The following is a 26,682-nucleotide window of genomic DNA, read 5'->3' as shown; positions in this document are numbered from 1 at the left end:
TTGAGCTTTCAAGTATATTTTAACTCAAACCTGTAATCAATCCTTAACCAAAAAATCCTGTGGCTCCTCCCATTTTATCTACTTCACAACCCTTTTCTCAAGAATGTTGAACTCCCACTTCTGTTCATCTGAAAGTCATGTTTCAGTATCAGACACTTTTATCACGCTCTGCCCTAGTTCGCTGCCTTTGTTCCCAAGACTGTGCATTACACTATACACTTAGTGGCCACTGTACACCTGCTCATTTCTGCAAATATCTAATCAGACAATCATGCAGCAACAACTCAATGCATAAGGGCATGCAGACATGGTTAAGAGGTTCAGTTGTTGTTCAGACCAAATATCAGAATGGGGAAGAAATATGATGCAAGTGATTTTGAACGTGAAATGATTGTTGGTGCCAGACAGGGGATTTGTGTATCTCAGAATCTGCTCATCTCCTGGGATTTTCTAGACATATAGAGAGCATGGTGCAAAACAAAACAAAAAATCCAGCTTCCGTAGTTCTGTGGGCAGAAACACTCCGTTAATGAAAGAGATCAAAAGGATAATAGGCAGACAAGGTTCAGGTTTGACAGTAACTCAAATAACCAGGTGTTATAACAGTGGTATGCAAATGAGCATCTGTGAACATCAAACCTTCTGATACAGCAGAAGACCACACACATACTTTATTAGATACCCAACAAAGTAGCCACTGAGTGTCAACCAAGCCCCAGCCAGCAGTATTCCCTCTGCTTTCAAGGTTTGTCTGAGACCCCAACCTTGAGTCCAATTTTGCTTCTTAGAAACACAATCCAATTAAATTTAATTTTCACTAATCTGATAAATGATTAAATTATTAGTGATCAGTTTTGATTGGATCTTCAAACAGTGAGAAAATACACTGTTTTTGACAATATTAGGGCATAGGAAGCCTTGTCAATACACAGAACTTGGCCACAAGTATTTATGATCACTCCAAATACAAGTTATGTACCATCATCTGCCTCACCTAGATCCACCTATCACCCACCTGCTGTGCTTTACCCTTTTTTCTATCTTTTTGTACTGGCTATCTCCCGTCTTTCAGTCCTCAAAAGTCTTGACCCAAAACATTGGCTATCTATTTCCCTCCCTATTTGACTTGCTGAGGTCCTCCAGCAAGTATTGCTATGAAACAATAATTTATTTCAGCAAATCTTTGTATCCTTTCTCAAACTCTTCTCAATATTAGCTAAAGCTGGTAATGTGCACAGATCCAGACACCACCAGTCGATACTGCCATCGCTACCTTGGGCTAACCCTACCATGCTGCTGCTGATTCCAACTTGGAGAAGTAAACTCAATGAATGAGGTTGAGTAGGTGCATCAAGTACAGCTGACTAACACAGAACAATACAGCACAGAAACAGGCCATTTGGTTCACAGCGTTGTGCCAAACCACCTAAAAGGCAAATCAAAAACAACCAAACACGAATCCCTACCTACGCCATGTCCATATCCCTCCATCTTCCTTACATCCATGTGTCTATCCAAATGTCTCTTAAAAGCCTCTAATGTATTCCGTGTATATCACCATTCCAGGCATCCATGACTGAGTAAAAGAACTTACCCCTCACAGCACCTTTGAACCTACCTCCTCTCACATTCAGTTCATGCCCTCTGATACTAGACATTTCAACCCTTGTAAACAGATACTCTTTGTCCACTCCATCCAAGCCTTTCATAACCTTGTAAATCTCTACTGGACCTCCCCTCAGCCTCCGCACTCCAGAGAAAATAACCCAAGTTTATCCAGTCCCTTGTGATAGACATGTCCTCTAAACCAGGCAGCATCCTGGTAGTCCTCTTCTGCACCTTCCTCAAAGCTGCAACAGCCTTCCTATAGTGGGGTGACCAAAACCATATGCAATATTCCAGATGTGGCCTAACCAGAGTTTTATGACTTTTGAACTCAATGCCTTGACTAATGAAAGCAAGTGTCCTGTAAGTCTTCTTAACCACCTTATCAAACTGAATAACTACTTCCAAGGAGCTATGAACTTGGATCCCAAGCTCTCTCTGCTCAGCAGCACTGTTAAGCATCTTGTCCTACCATGGTCCAGCATCTCTCATTTATCTAGGTTAAACTCCATCTGCCATTTCTCCGCCTATATCTGCAACTATCCTAAACAATGAGGAGTTGTGGTCACTGTTCACCCACTGAAAGGTCAGTCACCTGATCAGGCTCATTACCCAAACACCAGATCCAATATAGCCCCTCCTCTCATTGGCTGTCCATATATTGATTCTCATTCAGCAATTAATAACCAAATCTATGCAAGCCAGGAAGTACCAATCCTGGTTGGAAAGAAATGTCTGCACTGTCCCAGAATAACTCAGCACAAGACTAGCATTAGATTACTCAGAGATGTGCACTTAATGCTTTAATTTGTACTGTTTTAAATGCATTTATTGACATAAATTAAATGAAAACCCTTGAGATTTAACGCAAGTTCCTTACCTTTATCAGAGCCAAAAACCTGTCCAAAATAGTGATGGCAAGAGAAAGGGTTTCTGGATAAAAATAAAATGTGCTGTTCAGTTCAGCCAGCCATTGAATCACCTCATCCCGCTGTGCTGGAGAGACATCCGTGTCCTGCAATGGGAGAAGAAACTGATTCTCAGATTCATACAGATGCAATCTTACACAACAATCTTGCTTTCACTAAATTCTTTAAAAGCTAAAAGCAAATTTTACATAAAACAAGAGAATAAAACAACATTGGATCTTGACACATCCTACCCTAGACCAGAATAGTGAACACACTTTGCCAGAATCTGAACAGGAGTTCTGCACTTGGCAAAAAATCATATTAGATAAGAGTAAAATTCAGTGTCAATATAATCCGTCAATTGCATTGTCAAAGAATTTTCTAGCTCTGTGTGTAGGTAAGTTTAAGGATTTAAAACTGAGGACTGTGGATACTCAAAATATATCAAAGATTAAGACTGACAGAATTCTGGATACGGCGGGAATCAGAGAATATGGGGAGCAGGCAAGTGGATTTGAGGCAATGAATCTTTAATGTTTTCCATTTTTAATATCTTAGTTCTTATTCAATTGAAACTTAAAACAGAGCTGAAAATAAACACTGAAAAAAAACTACACATATTCAGTATTTAGATAGTGTTTAAAAATGGCATCTCCCATAGAACAATCATTTTTTCCAAATATCTTTTTTACCAACACAAACACCTCTGTGTAAATTTCATCAGAATTAAAACAAAAAGGACAAAAATGGTAACTATGACATGCAGTTATTTTGAGATACAATTTTTACAGAAAAGCACATTATGGAATTTGAAAAATCCCTCAAAGACTATATACTTGTCTTGAATCACAGAAGTTTACCCAAGGGGCTCTCATTCAGTCCATAATGTCTCATTTTTCCATCATAAGGTTAAACAAAATAACAAAAGTCCCCTGGAATACACAAGATAAAACACTAACATCAACTTTCAAATTCAGAATCAGAATCAGGTTTACTATCACCGGCATGACGTGAAATTGGTTAACTTAGCAACAGCAGTTCAATGCAATACACAATCTAGCAGAGAGAGAGAGAAAATAATAATAAATAAAATAAAACAGAATAATAAATAAGCAAGTAAATTAATGTGTATTGAATAGATTTTTTAAAATATGCAAAAACCAGAAATACTGTATACAGGTAGTCCCCAAGTTACGAACGTCCAACTTACGGACAACTCGTACTTACGAACCGAGGAAGGAGAACACCGTCCGCCATTTTAAGTCGTTGCCATTGACACTGTGTTGAGTGTTTAACTTTGTATTTGGTTTAAATTTTTCTTAGTAAGATTCACCCTGACATTCACCCGGACATCCCCCATTCCGGTCGGCTGGTGGCGCAGTCAGATCAGCACCAGGCTAGAGAATGGAGGCTCCCGTACCATCTGTGCTGGGTTGATGTCGAGCTTGCAACTCGAGCTCGTAAAAAAAAGCACTGCCACCTCCAGTTTAAATTCCCACGCGGAATATTGAGGAGGATCAAATACCCAAACGCAGAACAGCCCCCACTTGTCCCATTTAACCTGTGTCAGTGCGGTGCAGTTTAGGACCCGAGAAATTTAGTGCTGTGGTCCTTAGGACCCAGCGGACCTCGGGAGCCAGCGCAGGTCGGGACCCGCCGCACGCAGAGTTTCTGTTCCATTGATGGGAAGCGATCGCGATTGAAAATAAAGTGGAAAAATAAAGTGTTTGGAAAGAGGTGAAACGCCATCAGTCATTGGAAAAGAGTTAGGCTACAGTCGGTGAATGATTGGAACAATTTTAAAGGATAATGGATAAAGTGCGAATAATGGAGCATGTGAAAGGCCCTGCCCCGATGAAAGCTACAATTATTACTAAACAACGCAGTGGTTTAATTATTGGAATACATACATTTCTTAAGTGTTTTATATGCATAGAAAGGTAAAATATATACTATATACTAATACAAACATTTGACTAACTGACGCTAAATAATACTGGATGTACTTGTTCCGACTTACGCACAAATCCGACTTAAAGATGGACACAGGAACAGAACTCGCACATAACCCGGGGACCGGGGACTTAAGAAAAGTGAGGTAGTGTCCAAAGCTTCAATGTCCATTTAGGAATCGGGTGGCAGAGGGGAAGAAGCTGTTCCTGAATCGTTGAGTGTGTGCCTTTAGGCTTCTGAATCTCCTACCTGATGGTAACAGTGAGAAAAGGGCATGGCCTGGTTCCTTAATAATGGATGCTGCCTTTCTGAGACACTGCTCCCTAAAGATGTCCTGGGTACTTTGTAGGCTAGTGCCCAAGATGGAGCTGACTAGATTTACAACATCCTGCAGCTTCTTTCGGTCCTGTGACGTAGCCCCTCCATACCAGACAGTGATGCAGCCTGTCAGAATGCTCTCCACGGTACAACTATAGAAGTTTTTGAGTGTATTTGTTGACATGGCAAATCTCTTCAAACTCCTAATAAAGTATAGCTGCTGTCTTGCCTTCTTTATGACTACATCAATATGTTGGGACCAGGTTAGATCCTCAGAAATCTTGTTACTGAGGAACTTGAAGCTGGTCACTCTCTCCACTTCTGATCCCTCTATGAGGATTGGTATGTGCTCCTTCATCTTACCTAATATCCCCAACAAAATGAAATATATTCATCTGTGTACCTTCTCTTTTAATACATGCATCAACAAAAAAAATACATTTTTAACAGCATCCACATTAACAATTTTCAAGATTACAAGTGGGGAGAGAGAACAAAAAGGTCCATGAGAAGGTGGAAGGAAGACAAAATGATTAACTGATGGTAGTGCATATACTAAAAGGCTAAAGAAGGTTTTAGTGCAGAATCACATGAAATAAAGGAAATATGGAAGGAATTTTGGTAAATAAAAATATTGTCATAAATGCTAATTATCTGGAATGCTGAAAGACTAATATGTCATTTTAGAAGATGAAACATTGCTCCTCTAATGGTGAAGCCAACACTGAGATTTATTAAAACTGCAAACAGATCAGAGTGGATGAATTAAAATCCACAGGGAGATTTGGGATCACATTTGTAAACAGAGGTCATTAAATTGGTCACCAAATGTCAAGCAAGACACAGGAAATTACATTGTTAATGCAAATGCAGCATCACAAACTAAGACTGCAATAAATTGTTGCCTTATGTTTAATGGATTAAGGCTGTGAAAAGAAGGGAGGTAAATAAACTGAGCATCTCCTGTGACTGGACAGGAAGGAGCTCCAAGAACTGGAATAAGTAGGTATAGGTGGAAATTGTACGGTAAGACCATAAAACACTGGAGCAAAATTAGGCCATTTGGCCTATCAAGTCTGCTCCGCCATTTCATCATGGCTGATCCATTTCCCTCTGAACCCCATTCTCCTGACTTCTCCCTGTAATTTTTCATGTCCTGACTAATCAAGAATCTGTGAACCTCCCCATTAAACACACTCAATAACCAGCCTTCCACAGCCAACTGTGGCAACAAGTTCCACAGAGTCACTAAACTCTGGCTAAAGAAATTCCTCATCTCCATTCTAAAAGGACATCCCTCTACTGTGAGACTGTACCTTCTAGTCCTAGACTCTTCCCCCCTACCCCCCCAATAGGAAACATCTTCTCTATCTAGGCCTTTCAACATTCAATAGGTTTCAATGAGATCTGCCCCCCCCCCCATTCTTCTAAATTCCAGCAGGTACAGACCCAGAGCCATCAAACCCCCATCATATAATAAGCCTTTCATTCTCAGAATCATTCTTGTGAACCTCCTCTTAATCCTCTCCAATGTCAACACATCCATTCTTAAATAAGGGGCTCAAAATGCAACAGTACTTGAAGTGAACTCTCACAAATGCCTTACAAAACTTCAGCATTAGATCCTTGCTTTTAAATTCTAGTCCTCTCAAAAAGAAAGCTAACATTGCATTTGCCTTCTTCACCACCAACTCAATCTACAAATTAACCCGAATTAACATGAATCCACACAACTCCCAATTCCTTTTGCACCTCAGATTTTTGAATTTTCTCCCCATTTAGAAAATAGTCTATGCCTTTATTCCTTCTACCAAAGTGCATGACCATACACTTCCCGACACTGTACTCCATCTGCCACTTTGCCAATTCTCCTGATCTGTCCAAGTCCTTCTGCAGTCTCCCTGCTTCCTCAACACTACCTGTGCCTTCACCTATCTTTATATCGTCCTCAAACTTGGCCACAAAGCCATCAGTTCCAGCATCCACATCACTGACATGTAACATGAAATGCAGCAGTCCCCACACCAACCCCTGCAGAACACACCAAATCACCAACAGCCAGTCAGAAAAGGCTCCCTTTATTACCAATCTTTGCCTCCTGTCAATCAGCCAATGCTCTATCCATGCTAGTATCTTTCCTGTAATACCATGGGCTCTTATCTTACTATGCAGCTTGGTATGTGGCATCTTGTCAAAGGCCTTTTGAAAACCCAAGTACATGACATCCAACTTTCCTTTCACAATCCTGCTTACTATTTCCTCAAAGAATTCCAAAAGATTTGTCAGGCAAGATTTTCCCTTAAGGAAACCAAAATAGGCCAATTTTATTGTGTGCCTCCAAGTACCAGGAAATCTCATCCTTAACAATCGACTCCCAACATCTTTCCAACCACTGAGGTCAGATCAACTAGCCTATAGTTAGTTTCCTTTTTTCTGCCTCTCTCCCTTCTTGAAGAGTGGGGTGACATTCGCAATTTTCCAGACCTCCAGAACCATTCCATAATCTAGTGATTATTGAAAGATCATTACTAATGCCTCCACAATCTCTTCAGCTTCCTATTTCAGAACCCTGGGGTGTAATCCATCTGGTTCAGGTGACCTATCAGACTTTTCAGCTTCCCAAGCACCTTGCCCCTAGTAATAGCAATTGCACTCACTTCTGCCCCTCAACACACTTGAACTTTCGGCATATTGCTAGAGTCTTCCACAGTGAGGACACCTAGGAAGTACTCAATCAATTCATGTCATTTCCTTGTCCCCCCATTATTACCTCTCCAGTGTCATTTTGCAGTGGTCCAATATCTATTCTCACTGCTCTTTTACTCTTTATTTTTCTGAAAATATTTTGGTATCCTCTTTGATAGTATTGGCTAACTTACTTTCATATTTCATCTTTTCACTCATGGCTTTTTTAGTTGCCTTGTGTTGGTTTTTAAAAGCTTCCCAATCCTCTAATTTCCCACTATTTTTTGCTCTATTATATCCCCTCTCTTTTGCTTTTATGTTGGCTTTGACTTCCCTTGTCAGCTACGGTTGTGTCATTCTTCATTTAGAATACTACTTCTTTCTTTGGGATGTACCTATCCTGCACCTTCCAAATTGGTCCCAGAAACTTTTAATTACTTTTAATGTGTCTAATTTACGCATTATTTGCCTCAAAGTCTTTTCTATATTTCTAGAAGGACTTTTAACTCCCTCTTCATCTGATCTTTCCAGAAGATCTGACTCTCCCTCTGATTCACTATCACTTTCAGTTGCAGTGGTAGCTGGGCTTTGTAGTTCTTGTTGCTCCCGTTTGCGAATGCTCCATCCTTCACGTTAGCGCAGTTCACGATGGTCTTTTCCTTTAGAAATGGCCGATGTTGCCGCAGTCTCCTGTTCCGTATCGCCAGTGGTATAATGTACCTGAGACCGCGGTTCCTCGGTAGACGTGGGCCTTGTTCTTGTTCCAACTTGCATAGTCTTCCCGGTATTAGTTTTCTTCATCTTCCTTCCTTGAGGCATAGCTTGACACAATCCGGAGTAGTTTATAAGTAACTTTTAGAAAGTATTGACTAACTTTTCTTCATTTAAACATTAATTTATTAACTTTTTACAGGAGAGCTGGGTTCCAGCGTCTCGATCCTACGTCATCACGTGACGTCCCCCGGTCCCAGAAACTTCAGCCATTGCTGTTCTGCCATCATCCCTGTTGGTGTCCCCTTACAATTAACTTTGGCCAGTTCCATTCTAATGCCTCTGATACTGATACTTCTGTCTTTAGCTTCTCCCTCGCAAATTGCAGAGTGAATTTGATCATTATGATCACTGTCTCCTAAGGGTTCCTTTACCTTCAGCTCCATAATCAAATACAGTTCATTACACAACACCCAATCCATTATAACTGATTCCCTAGTGGACTGAATTACAAGCTGCTCTAAAAAAGTCATCTCATAGGCATTCTACAAAGTCTTTCTCTTGGGATTCAAAATCAGCACCAACCTGATTATACCAATTTACCTAAAGATGCATCAGAGCATCCTGGAGAGAATGATCCTTTCAGAATGTTGAAAGAGAAAGCTGCTTCTTGTGTTGGAACTGAAGGTGTCAGAAACTGCAGGGATCAATTCATTAAGCACGGTGGGCTGGAAAGGGAAGATGAGGAGATATGCATCCTGGTTCTAGAAGTGTGAAAAACTGGAAAAATGGAATGACCATGGTCAACTATAATGGAGTGCTTGAGAAAAAATAGAATAATTGAAAGTTCCGAGAGAAAAGGTAGCATTGTCAGAAAAGATTTAACAAAGAAATTGACAAGAGAATTAACTCAAGCAGGAAACAAAATGAAACAAAACATAATCAAGGAAGCTGGAATCAGCATTTAAAGTCACAGAACACTACAGTATAGAAACAGGCCCTTTGGTCTATCTAGTCCATGCCAAATTGCCCAATCCCATCAACCTGCAACTGGACCACACCCATCCATAACCCTCCCATGTATCTACCCGAACTTCCTTCAATGCATACAAACCCTCACCCACCACATACACTAACAGCTTGTCCCACTCTCACCATCCTCTGAGTTAAGATCCCCTTAAATATTTCGCCTTTCACCCTTAATCTATGTCTTCCAGTCCTAGTCTCACCCAATCTCAGTGGAAAAAAGCCCACTTGCATTTACCTCATCTATACCCTTCATAATTTGTGTATCTCTATCAAATCACTGCTCATTCTCCTACACTCCAGGGAGTAAAGTCCTCATCTACTCAACCTTAACCTATAACTCAGGTCCTCATCTACTCAACCTTAACCTATAACTCAGGTCCTCAATTCCTGGTAACATCTTTGTTTCTCTGCACTCTTTCAATCTTATTTATATCTTTCCTGTAGGCAGGTGACCTGAATTGCACACAATGGAGCTGTTCTGGGAATCCTGCCTCCTTGTGATTTTAATAAATAACTTGGATGAGGAAGTGGCAGGGTGTGTAATTAAGTTTGCAGATGACATGAAGGTTGGTGGTATTGTGGATAGCGTGGTAGTTTGTCATGGGTTACAACAGGACATTGATAGGATGCACAGCTGGGCTAAGAAGTGGCAGATGTGAGTTCAGTCCCAAAAAGTGTGAAGTGATTCACTTTCGAAGATTGAATTTGAAGGTAGAATACAAGGTTAATGGCAGGATTCTCAAGTAGAAGAACAAAGGGATCTTGAGGTCAACACTGATAGGTCTTTTTAAGTTGCAGCGAAGGTGGTTAAGAAGACTTGTGGTGTGCTGCCTTCATTAGTTAGGCAATTGGGTTCAAGAACTGCAAGGTAATGTTTCAGCCCTATAAAACTCTTGTTAGACCACACTTGGAATATTGCGTTCTGTTCTGGTTGCTTCATTATAGGATGTAGATTTAGAGAGTACAGAGGAGACTTACCAGGATGATGCCTGGATTAGAAAACCTGTCCTATTAGGATAGGTTGAGCCAGCCAAGGGTGTTCCCTTTTAAGAGGATGAGAGGTAACTTGATAGAGGGATAGGTCAAGTGGATAGCCAGTCATTCTCCCAGGCTGACATGGCTAATACAAAATGGCATAACTTTAGGATGCTGAGAGGAAAGTATAGAGGGGCGATGTCAGAGGTAGTTTATTTTTCCCAAAACACAGAGGGTGATAGGTGCATGGACCATGCTCCCAGGGATAGCTGAAGAGGCAGATACATTAGGGATATTTAAGAATCTCTTACAAGATAGGTACATTGATGAAAGAAGAATGGAGGGCTATATGGGAGGGAGAGGTTCAATTGATCTTGGAGTAGGTTAAAGGGTCACCACATCATCATGGCCCAAAGGACCTACACTGTGTTGTACTGTTCCATGTTCTACACTCAGTAGCCACTTCAGTCTTTCAGGAGTGGAACCCTGGAGTGGTCCACACTTGTAATAGCCAATTCACTTCAAGGTACTAAGTGTTGTACGTTCAGAGATGCTCTTCTGTACACCACTGTTGTAATGCGTGGCTGTTTGAATTACTGACACTTTCCTGTCAAGCTTGAACCAGCTTGGCCATTCTCCTCTGAACTCTCTTATTAATAAGGCATTTTCACCAATGGAACTACCGCTCACTGGATGTTTTCTTATTTTTCACACTGTTCTCTGTAAATTGTCTCCTGGGATTTTCCTGACTGTTGAGCGTGGAAATTCTAGAAGATCAGCGGTTCCTGAAATACTCAAATAAACTCATCTGGCACCAACAATCATTTCACAATCAAATTCACTTAGATCACATTTCTTCCCCATTCTGATGTTTGTTTAGAACAACCGAACCCTTTGACCACGTCTACATGCTTTTACGCACTGAGTTGCTGCCATGTGTTTGGCTGATTGGATATCTTCATTAATGAACAAGTGTACGTAATAGCCACAGAGTATATGCTCCAATACTCCAAATTTGACCTCACTATTGCCTTATATAAATTCACATAAAATCCTTACTTCTGTACAATAACTTAAGAGAGCCAACGTACCAAAAGATCTCTTTACGACTATCTAGCTGAGACACCATATTTCTGCCATAAAACATTCAGCAGATCAAGCAGCTTCCATGATGTAATTCATTTTGGGCTCTACCCACCTCATCTTTCTTTGCAACTTTTAACACCCTGATTTCTAACTTCTCAGTTTTGATGAAGAGCCATGAACCTGAAATGTTAACACACATGCAGCCTTACTTGATGAACATTTCTGATTTTATTCTTTCTACATTTCTGTGTCATCTTCCAATAACGAGTCTGCATTTATACCTATAGCATTATTACCTTGCACTAATATACTTTTCATCATTTAATGACTTTGCTTTTTGGTCTCGCTTCATCTCCTCTATTTCATCTCTATCTCTTTCAACCTCTTTCTCACTCCAAAAATGCTGTATTTCCAAATTTTATTTTTCTTTCAGATTTCTATTAACTGCAGTTTCTTGCATTGATACATTTTATCAATACTTGGAAGATTATGTTTTGCTTTAAAACAAGTACACCATTATTCATTGAAACTTTAAGGGCCGTTGACAATCTCTCCCGGGATTTGGTGTGTGTGTAATCTATTTTTATTCTTGTATAACTTTACCTACAAAGTTCTGCAACTAATTCTAACTTGTTTTGGAGGTTCGAAGTCTTTAGTGAAGGCCTCCCTGTTTGTTGGTTCACAGTTCAACTGCTGACTTATTTTTCCTTTGTTTTAAATATTTATTTATTTTATCTTTTTCTTTTCTTCACCCCTTTTTTCTAATCTCTGAATTTTTTTCTCCCTTCTCTGTAAATGGTTGATAAACACTCGTCTTGAATTTATAACTTTCCCCTTCCTCTTCTTTTTTTTCTTTTTCCTTCTTACCTTTTTTTCCCTTTCTCTTACTTTATTCTTCTATAATGTTTCGCGGGTAGGTTAGTTTTGGTTTTCTTCCAATTTTCTCTGTATTAAGTTGTATATTTCTGCAGAAGGTGTTCTAATCTGTAGTTATGTTTTCTAATGCATAAACTAGTTATTATTTGCTATAATATTTATACGGAAATGTTGTTAATGACACAGATCTGGAAGGTGTATTTGGGTTAATTTTTTTGGTAGAGCTAGATACTTGTTTTGGTAGCCGTCTAGTTTTGGGTTGTGCGGGTGGGGTGGGTTTTCCAGTTCCAACATCTCTTTATTGCTTAGGACATGTTTTTATATTTTGACCTTACGAATCTATGTTTACATCTCTGCTCCCAGACTGCTATTGTACTGCTTGACTTTTTATATGCCTGCTGCCTTTTATGCATTAGTAATTGATAATGGCTAGTGAACTTAAATTCGTGAGCTGGAATGTAAAGGGACTGAACCACCCTGTTAAAAGGAGGAAGGTATTCTCACATATCAAACAACTCAAAGCTGACATTGCTTTCCTTCAAGAAACTCATATTCGTTGTTTTGATAACTCCCGGCTTCTGTCAAAGTGGGCGGGTCAGCATTTTCATTCATCCTTTGCCGCTAAAGCTAGGGGAGTTTCCATTCTTATTAATTCAAATATTCCTTTCGAACTCCATAATAAAATATCTGATACAAATGGCCATTTTATTATTGTTTCTGGTAAACTATATAACACTAAAGTTGCACTAGCAAACCTGTATGCCCCCAACTTTGATGATGTTAACTTTTTTGAACGGTTTTTTTCCTCACTACCAGACTTAAACTCATACTCTCTTATATTGGGTGGTGATTTCAACTGTTGGTTGGATCCTAAACTGGACCGATCGTCCTCTGTTACCAGATCACCTACTAAATCTGCCTTAGCTATTCAATCTGTTCTTAATTCGGATCTAAAGCTCCATAAGGTCTGGGGACCTTTTATCGAGTACTTTCATAACCTTCCTCTTCACTAGGGTTTTTTTTTTCTTTTCGGTCCCTTGCTTTCAGCTCCCTTTTTTTTTCTGGTAGTAGGCATTATTATCCTCTGTTGCTAAGTGTATTCACAGTCTGGGAGTTTGACTGTCCGGACTTATACTCTTTATACTGTGTGGTGGTTGGTCTGGAGTTGTTGTTGTTTTTTTCTTGTGTTGTGGGGCTTGGGGAGGACGCTAAGCTCACTTGTCTTTAATTTAGGTGCTTTTTTTGTTAAATTCTCTTCCTTTGTAGCATATTGTTATTGTATGCTTAATCTTGCACTGTATTAATGCTCCTCATTGGGATTTGGGATTTTTAATTTTGTAAAATATTTTGAAAAACTAATAAAAAAATTAAAAAAAAACAAGTACACAAACTAAAAAAGCAATAAAAATGACATTATATTTCTCAAATGGTTTAATTCTAAGTAATTTCACAAAAATAGCTTGCAACAGAAACTTGAAGTTTACAAAAAGTAATCAGAAAAAAATACTGTAATAGCATCCTGAGTATATGTTGTTAGTATTTCATTCCTCATCCTCAGAACTCATCTTGAACATATAATACCTCACATCAAAATACCTGGTGGAAAAATCATTTACACTATTGAACAGGAATACCTATGCACAGAGATCTAGAAAAAGACCTTCTACAACATTAACTTTACATATCTGTAGAAAATGCCAAAGACACTGCAATTCTTAATTTAACATTTTAAATGCTAGAAAGAACAGTTGAATATCAACAGCACTTTGTAGGTCTCTCAGATTTTCAGTACCAAGGTTCTTTGCTTTTCAATACTAACTTTTATCTTTTCTCAAAAATGTCATTACTATTCCATAAACAACTAAAAATATTTGACCTAAACTTCTGATATTATATATTAACTTAAAATTCTTACAAGTAATACTTTCCAATTGGTTCTACTTCTATAAATCAAATCTTATTTAATGTACAGTACTGTGCAAAAGTCTTAGGCACATATACATACACACCTAGGGTACCAAAGATCTTTGCACCGTACTGAAGTGATTTTAAGTATTTCACTGCATTGCTGCAAAAAAAAAACAAATGTGAGTGATCCTGATATGGGTCTCTGATGTGGACTGAGACTGGGAAGGAGGCAAGGAGAGGGGAATCACAGTTGGGAAAAGGGGAAGGAGAGGGAAGCACCAGAGAGACATTCTACAATAATCAATAAACCAATTGTTTGGAATCAAGTGACTTTGCCTACTGTTTCAGGGCTGGGTGTGTCTGCACACTGCCCTGACCTTCCTTCTCTGCCGCCTGTCCTAAAGCCATCCTGTGGCACTCTACCCTCACCTTTCCCAAATCCTTTGCTCCAGCCAGATAAACAAGCTCACTCTCTGCTCCATGTTGGCAAATACAGTATTATGTAAAAGTCTTAGGCACCCTCACGATGTATGTATGTGCTTAAGACTTTTGCACAGTACTGTACACTTGATTGATATGTGACAGACAGAATACAGCCTTCACCTAGTTTAGGTCTGGTGAATATTGGAAACTACAGATATTTTCAACATACAATTAACTTGGCCACAAACTTGTGCCCTGAAGGGTGAAATTCAATGTAACTTTTTAGAAAGATAACCAAGAGGTACATGCAAAGCAGCAGTTTGCTGAGCCCACATACATCACAGATTAATTTCCTCAGAAAAATCAAGATAACTATTGCAGAAATTAAAGACACACAATGTTTACTAATATAATTTAAGAAATGATACCCCTCAGTATAAATTTATTGCATATATTATTTTACAATTAACAAGCCCTCATCAGAAAATTATTTTTATATGGTAAGTGGTTTTACATTAAACACAGATAAAATACACAAATTAAGATCAATTGCATAGATTAACTACTTACACCTTTGAACATATCCATGTTTATTTTACTGAACATATATTTAGAATCTTATTGTTTAGACACAATTAGATTTATGTAGTGAAATATTTACCTGATTGGTCAGATATTTTGGCACATACACCTTCCACATCTGTGCTTCCCTAGAGACTGCCCTCTCCAAAAGGATGGGCAGCCTCTGGCTCTCCAAGGGTCCTGAAAACTTCATAACACCCCTTGGATATGCCAGCCTCCCAAATGGATACAGCTACCTGCAAATTAAAATTAATTATATCAGTACCAGAACAATTCTGTTAGAAGACTAAACCAGTTAGCCTGGCTGCACCCATTACAAAAATAATATAGACTTCCCCATTTATAACCATATTGCTGCTGAAACAAACAGATTCACAAAAATATCCTGTATTCCAAAATTTGTTGCTTATAATCTGCCCAAAAGCTGGTTTTCATTAAAAGACATACAGGCAGTGCTGGAGAACTCAAAATGTTGGCCCGAAGTATTGGCTGTTAATTCCCCTCCATAGATACTAAGTTCCTCCACTTTGTTGCATTTTGCTCAAGATTTCCAGCATCTGCAGAATCTCTTGTGTTTTCCATTTAAAGACATCTAGTTAAAACTAATACAAGTTAATATACTGATGGAATAGGGTAGCAAAATGACTTGGTTTTTCCACAGAAAGTACCAGCAGTCCAAGCTTTATGAAGTTTGCAATTTCTGCACACGTGTGCCAGCACCGAAGTTCCAACCTCCCTGACAGCAGTTTGTCACTGTCATCCTACCATGCATGCTTTGAGCAAGAGGGGAGAGAAGATTAAAGGAAATTCATACCAGGATCACTCTCCTAATTGGCCCAATGAACGCTGCCAAAAAATGTTGATGCAAGTTAAGAACAGGAGCACTGTGATAGTGCTCAGCATCACGCACACCACTGAAGTACGTCTAGGTTCATATGGAAAATATTTAGGCAAGGTACACAAGTTTTCTATACAGTTTTCATCTAGACCCCTCCATCAATAACCCAATAAAACAGCAACACCATGAGGGATGAGGCAAGTACAGAACACTGCAAAAAAAAAGACAAACAGAAATTAAAGATACGTAAGAGTGGCATGATTTGTCCCTTTTACTGTAAGTCATCTTCATGCAGAGTGCTTTATGATTTTTTTTGCAAACAAGTTGGAAACTTTTTTCCAAAATCCTGGTCACAGAGAATTGATAAAGCCCAGAAGCATGACCAATTCAAACAAACTTTTAAAAAAGATGCATGCTGCATTGAAAAATATTCCACTGAACCCTTGTCAGTTTGATACAGACATCTGGGAATCACTCTGTTAGTTAAGTAGAAGACTGAAAATCTGATCTAAAAATCTCAGGTGGATAATAAATTTATTGTTTTTAAAAATCGAAAAATAAACCACCTTTACATTGATATATTAGAATAAAAGCCAAATTATTTTTAGCCATAATTTCTATTTTCAGTGAAGCAAATAGTCACAGATACTATTATACCCTCTGAAATTAATATTTCACTCCACAATCTCACCTTCTGGTATTATTAAATTTCCAGCTTGTGAAATGGAGGGCAAATCTCCACCAGCACAATGGAAAAGTGGACAACAAACATTCAGATGCAAATCTAATAAATGTTCAAAATTAATGTTTCACATCTGAATGCTCTGTCATCCTTTATCATAAATAACAATTATAGATTGAATGTAGCCTTATGCTGAGAATCTGGCTATTTTCCAGGATATGGTAACAAAATGTGTATTATCTACTGTTGTTTATCAACCATATAGACTTTCTGAGCTGGAAGGACTGTAAAGGACATTTTTACTATTGGAGTAAACTTTCTCCTTCAATAAGCTCAAACTTACTAAACAAGAACAACATTTTGCAATCCTCCTTGCTTGAAATTCTAAAACCAAAAAAAAAGAAAACAAAATATAGCACAGAAATAGAAAATAGTCAAGTCAAAGCCCCAAGCACTCATTAAACTAACTAAACAAGGATTCTCATAATAATTTTCTACACCAACTAAGGTGTGTTTACATTGGTTGTTCAAAACCTGTTGCTCCCAACTAAAGTTGGTGGTGCTAACCAAAGTTTATAAGAACAGCAAGTTAAGCATTAATTAGATTTATTAAAAAACATTCTTAACAGTGACTGAGTGTGCTAAGAGCTGCTGTTGGAGAAATAATTCATTCAATGCACTAATCATGTGATAAAGACATTAGCAATTGCAATCAGATGCCTAGAGGGCATCTCTAAGTTTTTTAGCAATTAAATATAATACCCATAAAAGCTTTAGATTAAAAGGGGACCACTTACTAAACAAGAGAACCTGACTGAACAAGTTTAAAAGCATCAAATGAGCATGAGGGAATTGAATAGTCTAAAGATAATGACAGACATCTAGAATGCATTTGGGTATTGTACTCACTAAGCTTATGAGCACAGTTCTAAATCAAACGGAAGTCAGCCACATGATACTAGTGATGTACAGTTTTCAATGATTGACACCATGGTACAACTCACATGCATCAATAGCAATAATGTGCCATGGCCAGTATTGAAATAAAGACATTCAGTGAAAGACTTATATAAACCATATTCCTAAACTGCTTGAGTTATTCAGATTTCAAATCCCTTGAGTCTTCAGAGATGACTGCTGAACTTCATGAAAAATACCAGTCTTAAATAGAACACAAATGGTAATCACAAAAATGCCCAATGGATTTAATTATCATTCCCATCCATTTTAGATACTATTGCTGATGAAGCACTTTAAATTTGGCAAGTCTGCAAAGTAAACAATAAGCATCTCTAGAGGTCTGTCACAAAAACTCCAACCCTTTTTTCAAACACATTCTACAGCAGAGATATCTTGGCTATACCCATAATATGTGTCTTGTGTGTCTGCACCATGTGTCAGTCAAATTCAAAACTATACAACAAGAGCAGTTAGAAACTGGCAGGGATGACGTTGTGGGCATCACAGAGTTGTGGTTGAAAGAACATCACAGCTGGGAGCTTAACATCCAAAGACAGGTAGGTGGGCACACGGCAGAGACACTTTACCGTAAGAATGAAATCAAATCCTTCATAAATTACATAGGATCAGAAAATATGAAATCTTTGAATCAAAACAATAGCCAGGATGTGGGGTAAAAATTAAATGGCAGATAGAAAAAGCATGTAAAAAGGCAATGTTACGGTAGTCAGGGAGGACTTGAAAATGCTGGATCCCAAGAGAAGGATCGAGGAATTTGTAGAATGCCTACAAGATGTTTTTCTTAAGAGCTACTTGTGAACGAGTCCATTGGGAAAAGGTAATTCTGGATTGGACATTGTGCAATGAACAGGATTTGATTAGGAATTTAAGATTAAAAGCCCCTTAGAAGGCAGTGATCATAATATAACTCACCCTGCAGCTTGAGAGAATTCTAGAGGTTCATGCAATCGTGGCTGACAAGGGAAGTCAAAGAGAGCATGAAAACAAAAGACAGGACATAATGTATAGCAAAAATTAATGGGAAGTTAGAGAGTTGGGAAGTTTTTAAAAACCAACAAATGGCAACTTTAAAAAATCAATGATTAAATATGAAGGTGAGCTAGCCAATAATATAAAAGAGGATACCAAAAGTTTTTTCAGATATATAAAGAGTAAAAGAGGCAAGAGTGGACATCAAACTGCTGGAAATGTCACTGCGGAGGTAGTGGGGGGGGGGGGGGGTAAAGACAGAGAAACGGAGGATGAATGGAATAAGTACTTTGCATCAGTCTTCACTGTGGAAGACACCAGCAGATGCCAGAAATTCAATCTTGTCAGGGAGCAGAAGTGAGTGTTTGGCAAGCTGAAAGACCTGAAAGTAGATAAGTCACCTGGACCAGATGGCCTACACGCCAGGGTTCTGAAAGAGCCAGCTGAAGAGAATGTGCAAGCATTAGTGATCTTCCAAGAATCAAGTTTCTGGAAAGGTTCCAGAAGAGTGGGAAATTGCAGATGTCACTCCAATCTTTTAAGAAAGGAGGGAGACAAAAGACAAAATTATAAACTGGTTAGCCTGACTTCAGTGGTAGGCAAGATGTTACAGTCCATTTTTTTTAAAGATGAAGTTTCATGGTGCTTGGAATCACACAATAAAATAGGCTAATGTCAGCAAAGATTTCAGGGGAAATCTTGCCTGACAGATCTGTTAGAATTAGTTGTGGGAAAAAAAGGCAGGATAGATAAAGCAGAGTTAGTGAATGTTGTTCACTTGGATTTTCAAAAGGCCTCTGACAAGGTGCTGCAGATGAGGCTGTAAACAAGGTAAGAGCCCACTTATCTGAAATTCCAAAATCCAAAATTTTCTTGAAGTCAGAAATGGAAAATTCCACACAGTGCTGGGAACATTCCCAGGCGACGTGCAGATCGTATCACAAACAATTCTGAGAAACAATCTCACAAGTTAATGAAAAATTTAAAAAACATTGCATAAAGCAAAAAAATAAAGATATCAATCTTGCATTGAAGGACTGGATTCATCAGTGACAGAGTGAACAATGCCACTGAATGGTATGTTAATTATGAAACAATCAAAAATCTATCACAACGAACTGAAAATTAAAGGCAATTATGAATATTCAGCCAGCTGGTTGCAAAAAATTCTTAAATTTTTAAAGATTTTGAAAATTTTTAAGACAATATGTTTTCTGATCATAAAGCAGCAGAGAAATTCACTGAGTTTGTGAAGATCATTACTGATGAAAATCTAACACCAGAGCAAGTCTACAATGTTGTTTTTTTAAAAAAAACTTTATTGTATTCAAATAGTTACAGAATAAATGTGTATGAAAAAAAGTGTTACCCAGCCCCCCTCCCCTTAACCCCTCCCCCCTAACATCCCTATTAAAAAAATAAGAAAGAAAAAAAAGGGAATGCCTTGATATTGGAAGATCTTCACATGCTCCACGGAGTTCTCATTTTTTTTTAATATATGTTAAAATTCTTTTTCTTTTTACTGGCTCATTAAGCCCATTAACATTAAAACTTTAAAAATTTAGTAGATTAGTCATTTTTTTTTTAAATATTACTCCAATCTATAATAATACCTAATCTTTCCACTTTTGTGGTATCCTGGGAAATCTTTATAAAAATCTCCATGTTGCTATGTGTGTCCCCACCAATCATCCAGGCAAAAAGATAGAAGAAAATTAAAATATAAAGAAAAAAAAACAAAATACCCCCCTACTAATGTTGTGGAAAAAAAACACAACATTACCCCCCTCTGCTGTACGGGTCATGGCAACCGCCATGATTACACACGTGAATCCCGCAGTAAGCGATCCAAAGCTCCCCAGCCCCCCCGCAACATAAAAAAGTATATGTATAAGAAGAGAAAAAAAAATACTATTCTCATTTAGTATTTCTAAAATTTTGCTTTTCCCTTCTATAATATCCATAAATGTCCATCACTTCTGTTCGTTGGGTCTATCTTCATCTTTAATCCATTACGTTTGGAAGCCTCTATGTGTAATTAGTGAATAGATGGAAGTTCTTGTACAAACTCCTCCGCTTTTCGATAATCGGAAAAAAAAATTTTTCCCTCCTCCAAAAAAATTATCAGTGTTGTTGGATGACGCATTGTAAATTTATAACCCTTTTCCCATAAGGCTTTTTTCGCTGGGTTAAATTCCTTCTTTCTCTTCAACAGGTTGTAACTTATATCAGGATAAAAAAGAACTGGTTTCCCTGCTATCATCAGTGGCCCGTTTCTATTTTTGGCACTTTAGGCAGCGGCCTTCAGGATCTTTTCTTTGTCTTGGTATCGTAAGCATTTTATCAAAATTGATCGTGGGTTTTGATCAGCTCGAGGTCTTGACCTTAAAGATCTATGCGCCCTTTCAATCTCAATTGGAGTTTCTCTTTCCATTTCCAATTTTTTAGGGATCCATTTTTGAAAAAAAGTTATTGGATCTTCTCCTTCTATATCTTCTTTAAGTCCAACAATTTTAATATTATTTCGTCTACTGAGATTTTCAAGCTTATCAATTTTTTCCATAAATTGTTTTCTTTCTGATGTCCAAGCAGTATTTTCATTTTCCATTTTGTCCATTCTTTCAACCATGTCTTCCGTTGTAGTTTCCAAGTCCGTAATTCTTTTTTCCATTTTTTCCTGTCTCTTTGTCATTTTATCAAGCATAATCTCTATATTGGTCATTTTTTTTTCGAATATTTTTTGATTATTTTTAATTACTTTTAATGTGTCTAATTTACGCATTATTTGCCTCAAAGTTTTTTCTATATTTCTAGAAGGACTTTTAACTCCTTCTTCATCTGATCCTTCCGAAAGATTTGACTCTCCCTCCGATTCACTATCACTTTCAGTTGCAGTGGTAGCTGGGCTTTGTAGTTCTTGTTGCTCCCGTTTGCGCATGCTCCATCCTTCGCGTTTGCGCAGTTCACGATGGTCTTTTCCTTTGGAAATGGCCAATGTTGCCACAGTCTCCTGTTCCGTATCGCCGCTGGTATAATGTACCTGAGACTGCGGTTCCTCGGTAGACGTGGGCCTTGTTCTTGTTCCAACTTGCGTAGTCTTCCCAGTGTTAGTTTTCTTCATCTTCCTTCCTTGAGGCATAGCTTGACACAGTCCGGAGTAGTTTATAAGTAACTTTTAGAAAGTATTGACTAACGTTTCTTCATTTAAACATTAATTTATTAACTTTTTACGGGAGAGCTGGGTTCCTGCGTCTCGATCCTACGTCATCATGTGATGTCCCCCCCAAGTCTACAATGTTAATTTTTTTTATACCTTACATAAAACCTAAAAAGTGGTAAAATACAAATACAGTGAACTATAATTTTATTATCAAAACACGGTATTGTAGATGAAGACTGAAATCCTGCAGTTGTTTGTTATTGTTCAACAGCTGCTTCAGGTATACTCCCAATGCTGTTGTGCTGCTTTTGTTAACCTGCACACATTATATTTTCATTATAATAATGGTATGGATCATTAAAGATCCTGACCAAAAGGGGATAACTACACTCATTTAAGAACCCTGGTAGATTGTTATTTCATGCTTGTTATTCATTACTATTTATTTATATCTGCATTTGCAGTTTATTTACAGTTAACACTTCCTGATGTTTACAGTTTAGTTACTGTTCTATAGATTTGCTTAAGTATGCCTACAGATAAAGAATCTCAGGGTTGTATATGGTGACATGTATGTACTCTGATAATAAATTTTACATTGAACTGTTAAGTACATGTGTGTTATGAACAAGTGTAAGACAAAGACTGCTTTCTGGAGCACATAAACTCAGAGTCCAAAATGATGATGACCCCAAGCTATTCAGAATATATTCAAAAATTTTAAAAATCCAATATCCGTAACATTTCCAGCCCCAAACATTTTGGATAAAGGGTACTCAACTTGTACTAAAATGGACAGAAGATTGGCTGACTGACAGAAGGCAGAGTGGGAATAAAGGAGACCTGTTCTTCTTGGCTACTGGTGACTAGCAGTGTTCCACAGCAGTGTTAGGTCTGGTACTTTTCACATTTTATGTTAATGATCTGGATGACAGAATTGATAACTTTGTGGCCAAGTCTGCAGATGATACAGAGATAGGTGGAGCAATGTGTAGTGTTGAGGAAGCAGGGAGTCTACAGAAGGACCTAGGCATGTTAGGGGAATGGGCAAAGTAGTAGCAGATGGAATAATACAATGTGAAGTGTACGGTCATGCACTTTGGTAAAAGGAATAAAGGCATAGACTATTTTCTAAACAGGAAGCAAACTCAGAAATCAGAGGTGCAAAGGGACTTGGGAGTTCTACTGCAGGGCTCCCTTAAACTTAATTCACAGGTTGAGTTGGTAGTTTAGAAGAATGAGGAGGGATCCCATTGAAATCTATAGAATATTGAAAGGCCTAGGCAGGGTGGATATGGAGGACTTAAACAGATTAGGAGAATAGATAAAGAAATGGCAGTGTAAGGAAGCATATGGTCATGCACTTTGGTAAAAGGAATAAAGGCAGAGATTATAGAGCAAATTCAAAATTAGAGGTGCAATTCCCTGAAGGTCAACTTGAAGGTTGAGTCTGTAAGAAAGGAAGACAAATGCAATGTTAGCATTCATTTCAAGAGGAATAGTTCATAAAAGCAAGGATATAATGCTGAGACTTTATAAGGCATTGGTCAGACCACACCTGGAGTATTTTGAGCAATTTTGGGCCCCACATCTAAGAAAGGATGTGCTGGCATTGGAGAGGGTCCAGAGGAGATTTACAACAATGATCCTGGGTTAATGTACGAGGACTGTTTGGATGCTCTGACCTGTACTCACTGGAGTTTAGAAAAATGCTTATTTCACCCCCCCCCCCAAAAAAAAACTCTCCTCTAACATTTCTAGCAATTATTTTGTTAATTTCCCTTCATAGTGTCCTTTCTGTTAAGGGAAATTACATTATGCCTGTTCACGCTGACCAGGATGCTTTTTGACATCTTTCAACAATGCAGACATTTCTTCCATAATATCAAATACTCTACCCTGTTACATACTCAAAATATTAATTTATGATGAACAGAAGTAACAGACACTTGACAAATCCATATTAACTGTTTTTGATTAATCTGTGTCTATCAAAATGCAGCTCTGTCATCCCTTCAATCTTTTTTCAACAACTTGATTACTAACAGACTGTCCCCATGAAAACCTGATTAGAAATCAATTATCAATTCACTGCTGGAAATTCACAACATTGCACATGGAAGAACCTTTAATTCACTTGGAACAGATGAAAGCCACTAAAAGTTTTGGATTGGATTTTCTACAATTTATTTGAACTTATAAATTGATAGCATAGTGAATGAATCAGAATGCAGAATTAATCTAATATTATGATGATAAATTGTTAGATGCTATACAAAATGAGAGCTTATTTTGCCACATGCTAGGCCTTCCCTTGTAATGCTCCATAACTTTTCATCCAGCACACTGACGACTGCACTGGTGCTGCTTCATGCACCCATGCTGAGCTTGTCAATTTCATCAACTCTGCCTAACTTCCACCCTGCCTTTAAAGTTATCTGGTCCATTTTTGACACCTCCCTCCCCTTTCTCGATCTGTCTCCATCTCTGGAGACAAAGTGTCAACCAACATCTTTTATAAATCTGTGATTTCCCTCTGTGATTCCCTTGTCCATTCATCCCTCCCCACTGATCTCCCTCCCAGTACTTACCCCTGCAAGCAGTTTAAGTGCTACATTTGCCCATTCACCTCTCTCATCTCCATTCAAGGCCCCAAATGGTCCTTCCAGGTGAGACAACACTGCAAATCTACTGGATTTGTCGATAGTGTTCAGTGGTCCCAATGTGGCCACCTCCATATTGATGAGACCTGTCATAAATTGGAGGACTGCTTTGTCAAGCTCCTCCAATCCATCTGCCAGAAGCCGAATTTCCCGGTAGCCAAACATCACAATTCTGATTCCCATCAACAAGTCAGCTCATGACCTTCTCTTGGGCCTAAATGAGGCCACCCTCAGTGTGGAGGAGCAAAACCTTATACTCCATCTGAGTACCCTCCAGTCTGATGGCATGAATATTGATTTCTCCTTCCAGTGAAAAATATACCCTCCTCCTCCCCCTCCCCTCTTTTTCTATTCCCCACTCTGACCTCTTACCTCTTCTCACCTACCAATCACCTCACCGAGTCCTGTCTTCATTCCCTTCGTCCTATGGTCCATTCCCCTATCCTATTAGATTCCTTGCTCTCCAGCCCTTTATATTTCCTACCCACTTGGTTTCATCTATCACCTTCCAGTTATTTTCTTTCCTCCACCTTTCTATTCTGGTGTCTTCTCCCTTTTCAGTCCTGAAGAAGGGCCTTACATCGAAACATCAACTGTTTATTCTTTTCCATAGATGCTGCATGACCTGCTGAGTTCCTCGAGATTTTGGATTTCCAGTATCTGCAGACTTTATTGTGTTTATGAAGAGCTCATTTTACTTGTTTAGTACAATCCACATGACTACTGGCTGTGTTCTGAAGGGCTCAGCTGCTAGTCAATTAAGTAAACCATCACAAGGTATACATCTACTTGATCTTCTTATTTTGCAGAAATAACCACTACACAGTCATACCACAGATGGAGTTCAGTTATCACACTGACGACACATTTCCTCCTATTGTGTAATCCTACTAAATGGAATAGACTAAAAGCAGATGTGCAAGCATAAAACTAGACATCCATGAACTACTGTGAACCACTAGCATCATTTGTAACTCATGGCCCAACAGATCATTCACTGTCAAACCAGGCCAATCTAGTTCAATGATGTTTGTTGAAGGACTACATGCAGCAGAACACAACTAAAAATGAGAGATCAAGCTAGTGAAGGGGCAAAAAAATGTATTCTAAATGTATTCAAAAACAGCATGCTGTAGTCAGAGTAAAGCAATCTCACAACCAATACATCAGATCAAAAATTCCCCATCCAACTGTAAACAATGATGTACAATTAAAAAGCTAATGGGCTAAGAGTGCACACATAACACCTGCATCCTCAACAATGGTCCAAACCAACAGGTTGATGATAAAGGCAAAACTGATCCATAAGAGCTGAGAAAATGCTATTTCTTTACATTAGTGATCCCCAACCCGTCGATCGCGATCGACTGGTCGATCTTTGAGACTTTCCCAGTAGATCACAAAAAGAAAAGTAAATACACAAACTGTTGAGAGATTGTTTCCAGGTTGCGGGGTTTTAGTTCCGTTCTTTCTGCCCAGTGCACATGTGTATAGCTCCCCCACACTACACAGTGTAATTCAGTGGTCCCCAAACACAGGGCTGTGAGGAAACAATATGATTTGGTGATATGAGTCAGCCACATCTTTCCTCATTCCCTGTCAGCCCACTGTTGAACTTGAATACACACAAGGTCATCAGTCGCCTAATCGCAGTGATACCCTCACACCAGGGATCACTGGCCACCTCGCGCGAGAAGTGCCGTTGCTGCTGGCCTGAAGCGTGGACAGATGAGCACTGCCTCTAAACCTGTTTAGCACACTGAATGTTCGTGGGGAACCCAGTGCTAAAATATTCGCAAATGAACTAATTCGGGCTCAGCATTTCATAAGTAACAGAGCAGCTACTGCGCTGCGATCTACTGAAACAAACTTTTGTTGGCCGATAGATCCTACAGGGGGGGGCGGGCCCACTCCCTGTCACACTCCTCGCTCAGTCAGTCGCTCTCTCCGGACTGCGACCACCACAGCCCCGGTATGGGGACCTCCGGTCCTGACCTTGTCCTCTCACCCCAGCCACGACCAGCTGCACCTGGCGGCAGGCAGGTGAGAGGCTACAGTTTGGGCCAGGAGGCTGACTAATGAGGCAATGAAGCCCTCAAAACTGCTTCGGTATCCTGAGTCCAAGCACCCCGCACTGAAAGACAAACGTGTTGAGTTTTGTGAGTGGAAAAAATGTGAGCAAGCGGGACAGAAGCTAAGTGTCGAGAGCTGCGAAAACTAATTTGCAGAATAGACTGGACATAAGGAACCTGCTTCGAGTATCGCTGTATTCCAGTCGTGTTTAACACCCCCTCCCCCCAGTTGGATGTTCCGCAAGAATACTGTCA

The 26,682-nt window shown here is 38.9% G+C and overlaps 1 protein-coding gene across 4 annotated transcripts in view; it reads right to left on the bottom strand.

Moving 5' to 3' along the window:
- ccni (cyclin I) overlaps positions 1–26,682 on the bottom strand; it is a 97,244-nt gene that overhangs the window by 65,684 nt on the left and 4,878 nt on the right. For 3 of the 4 annotated variants that reach the window (XM_073065041.1, XM_073065038.1, XM_073065039.1), the window contains exons 2-3: positions 15,142–15,298; positions 2,486–2,620 (exon numbers count right to left, since the gene is read on the bottom strand). In XM_073065041.1, coding sequence (XP_072921142.1) covers positions 2,486–2,620; positions 15,142–15,255 — 249 coding nt within the window. In that variant the 5' untranslated portion in view covers positions 15,256–15,298. Of the gene's footprint in view, positions 1–2,485; positions 2,621–8,192; positions 8,307–15,141; positions 15,299–26,682 lie in introns of those variants that run through there. The other variant, XM_073065040.1, reaches the window with a different exon arrangement.

This window comes from Hemitrygon akajei, chromosome 13, assembly GCF_048418815.1.
Source record: "Hemitrygon akajei chromosome 13, sHemAka1.3, whole genome shotgun sequence".
NCBI classification, from domain to species: Eukaryota; Metazoa; Chordata; class Chondrichthyes; order Myliobatiformes; family Dasyatidae; genus Hemitrygon; species Hemitrygon akajei.
Note: the sequence above shows the minus strand (reverse complement) of the source record. Positions and strands in the feature narration are given on the sequence as shown.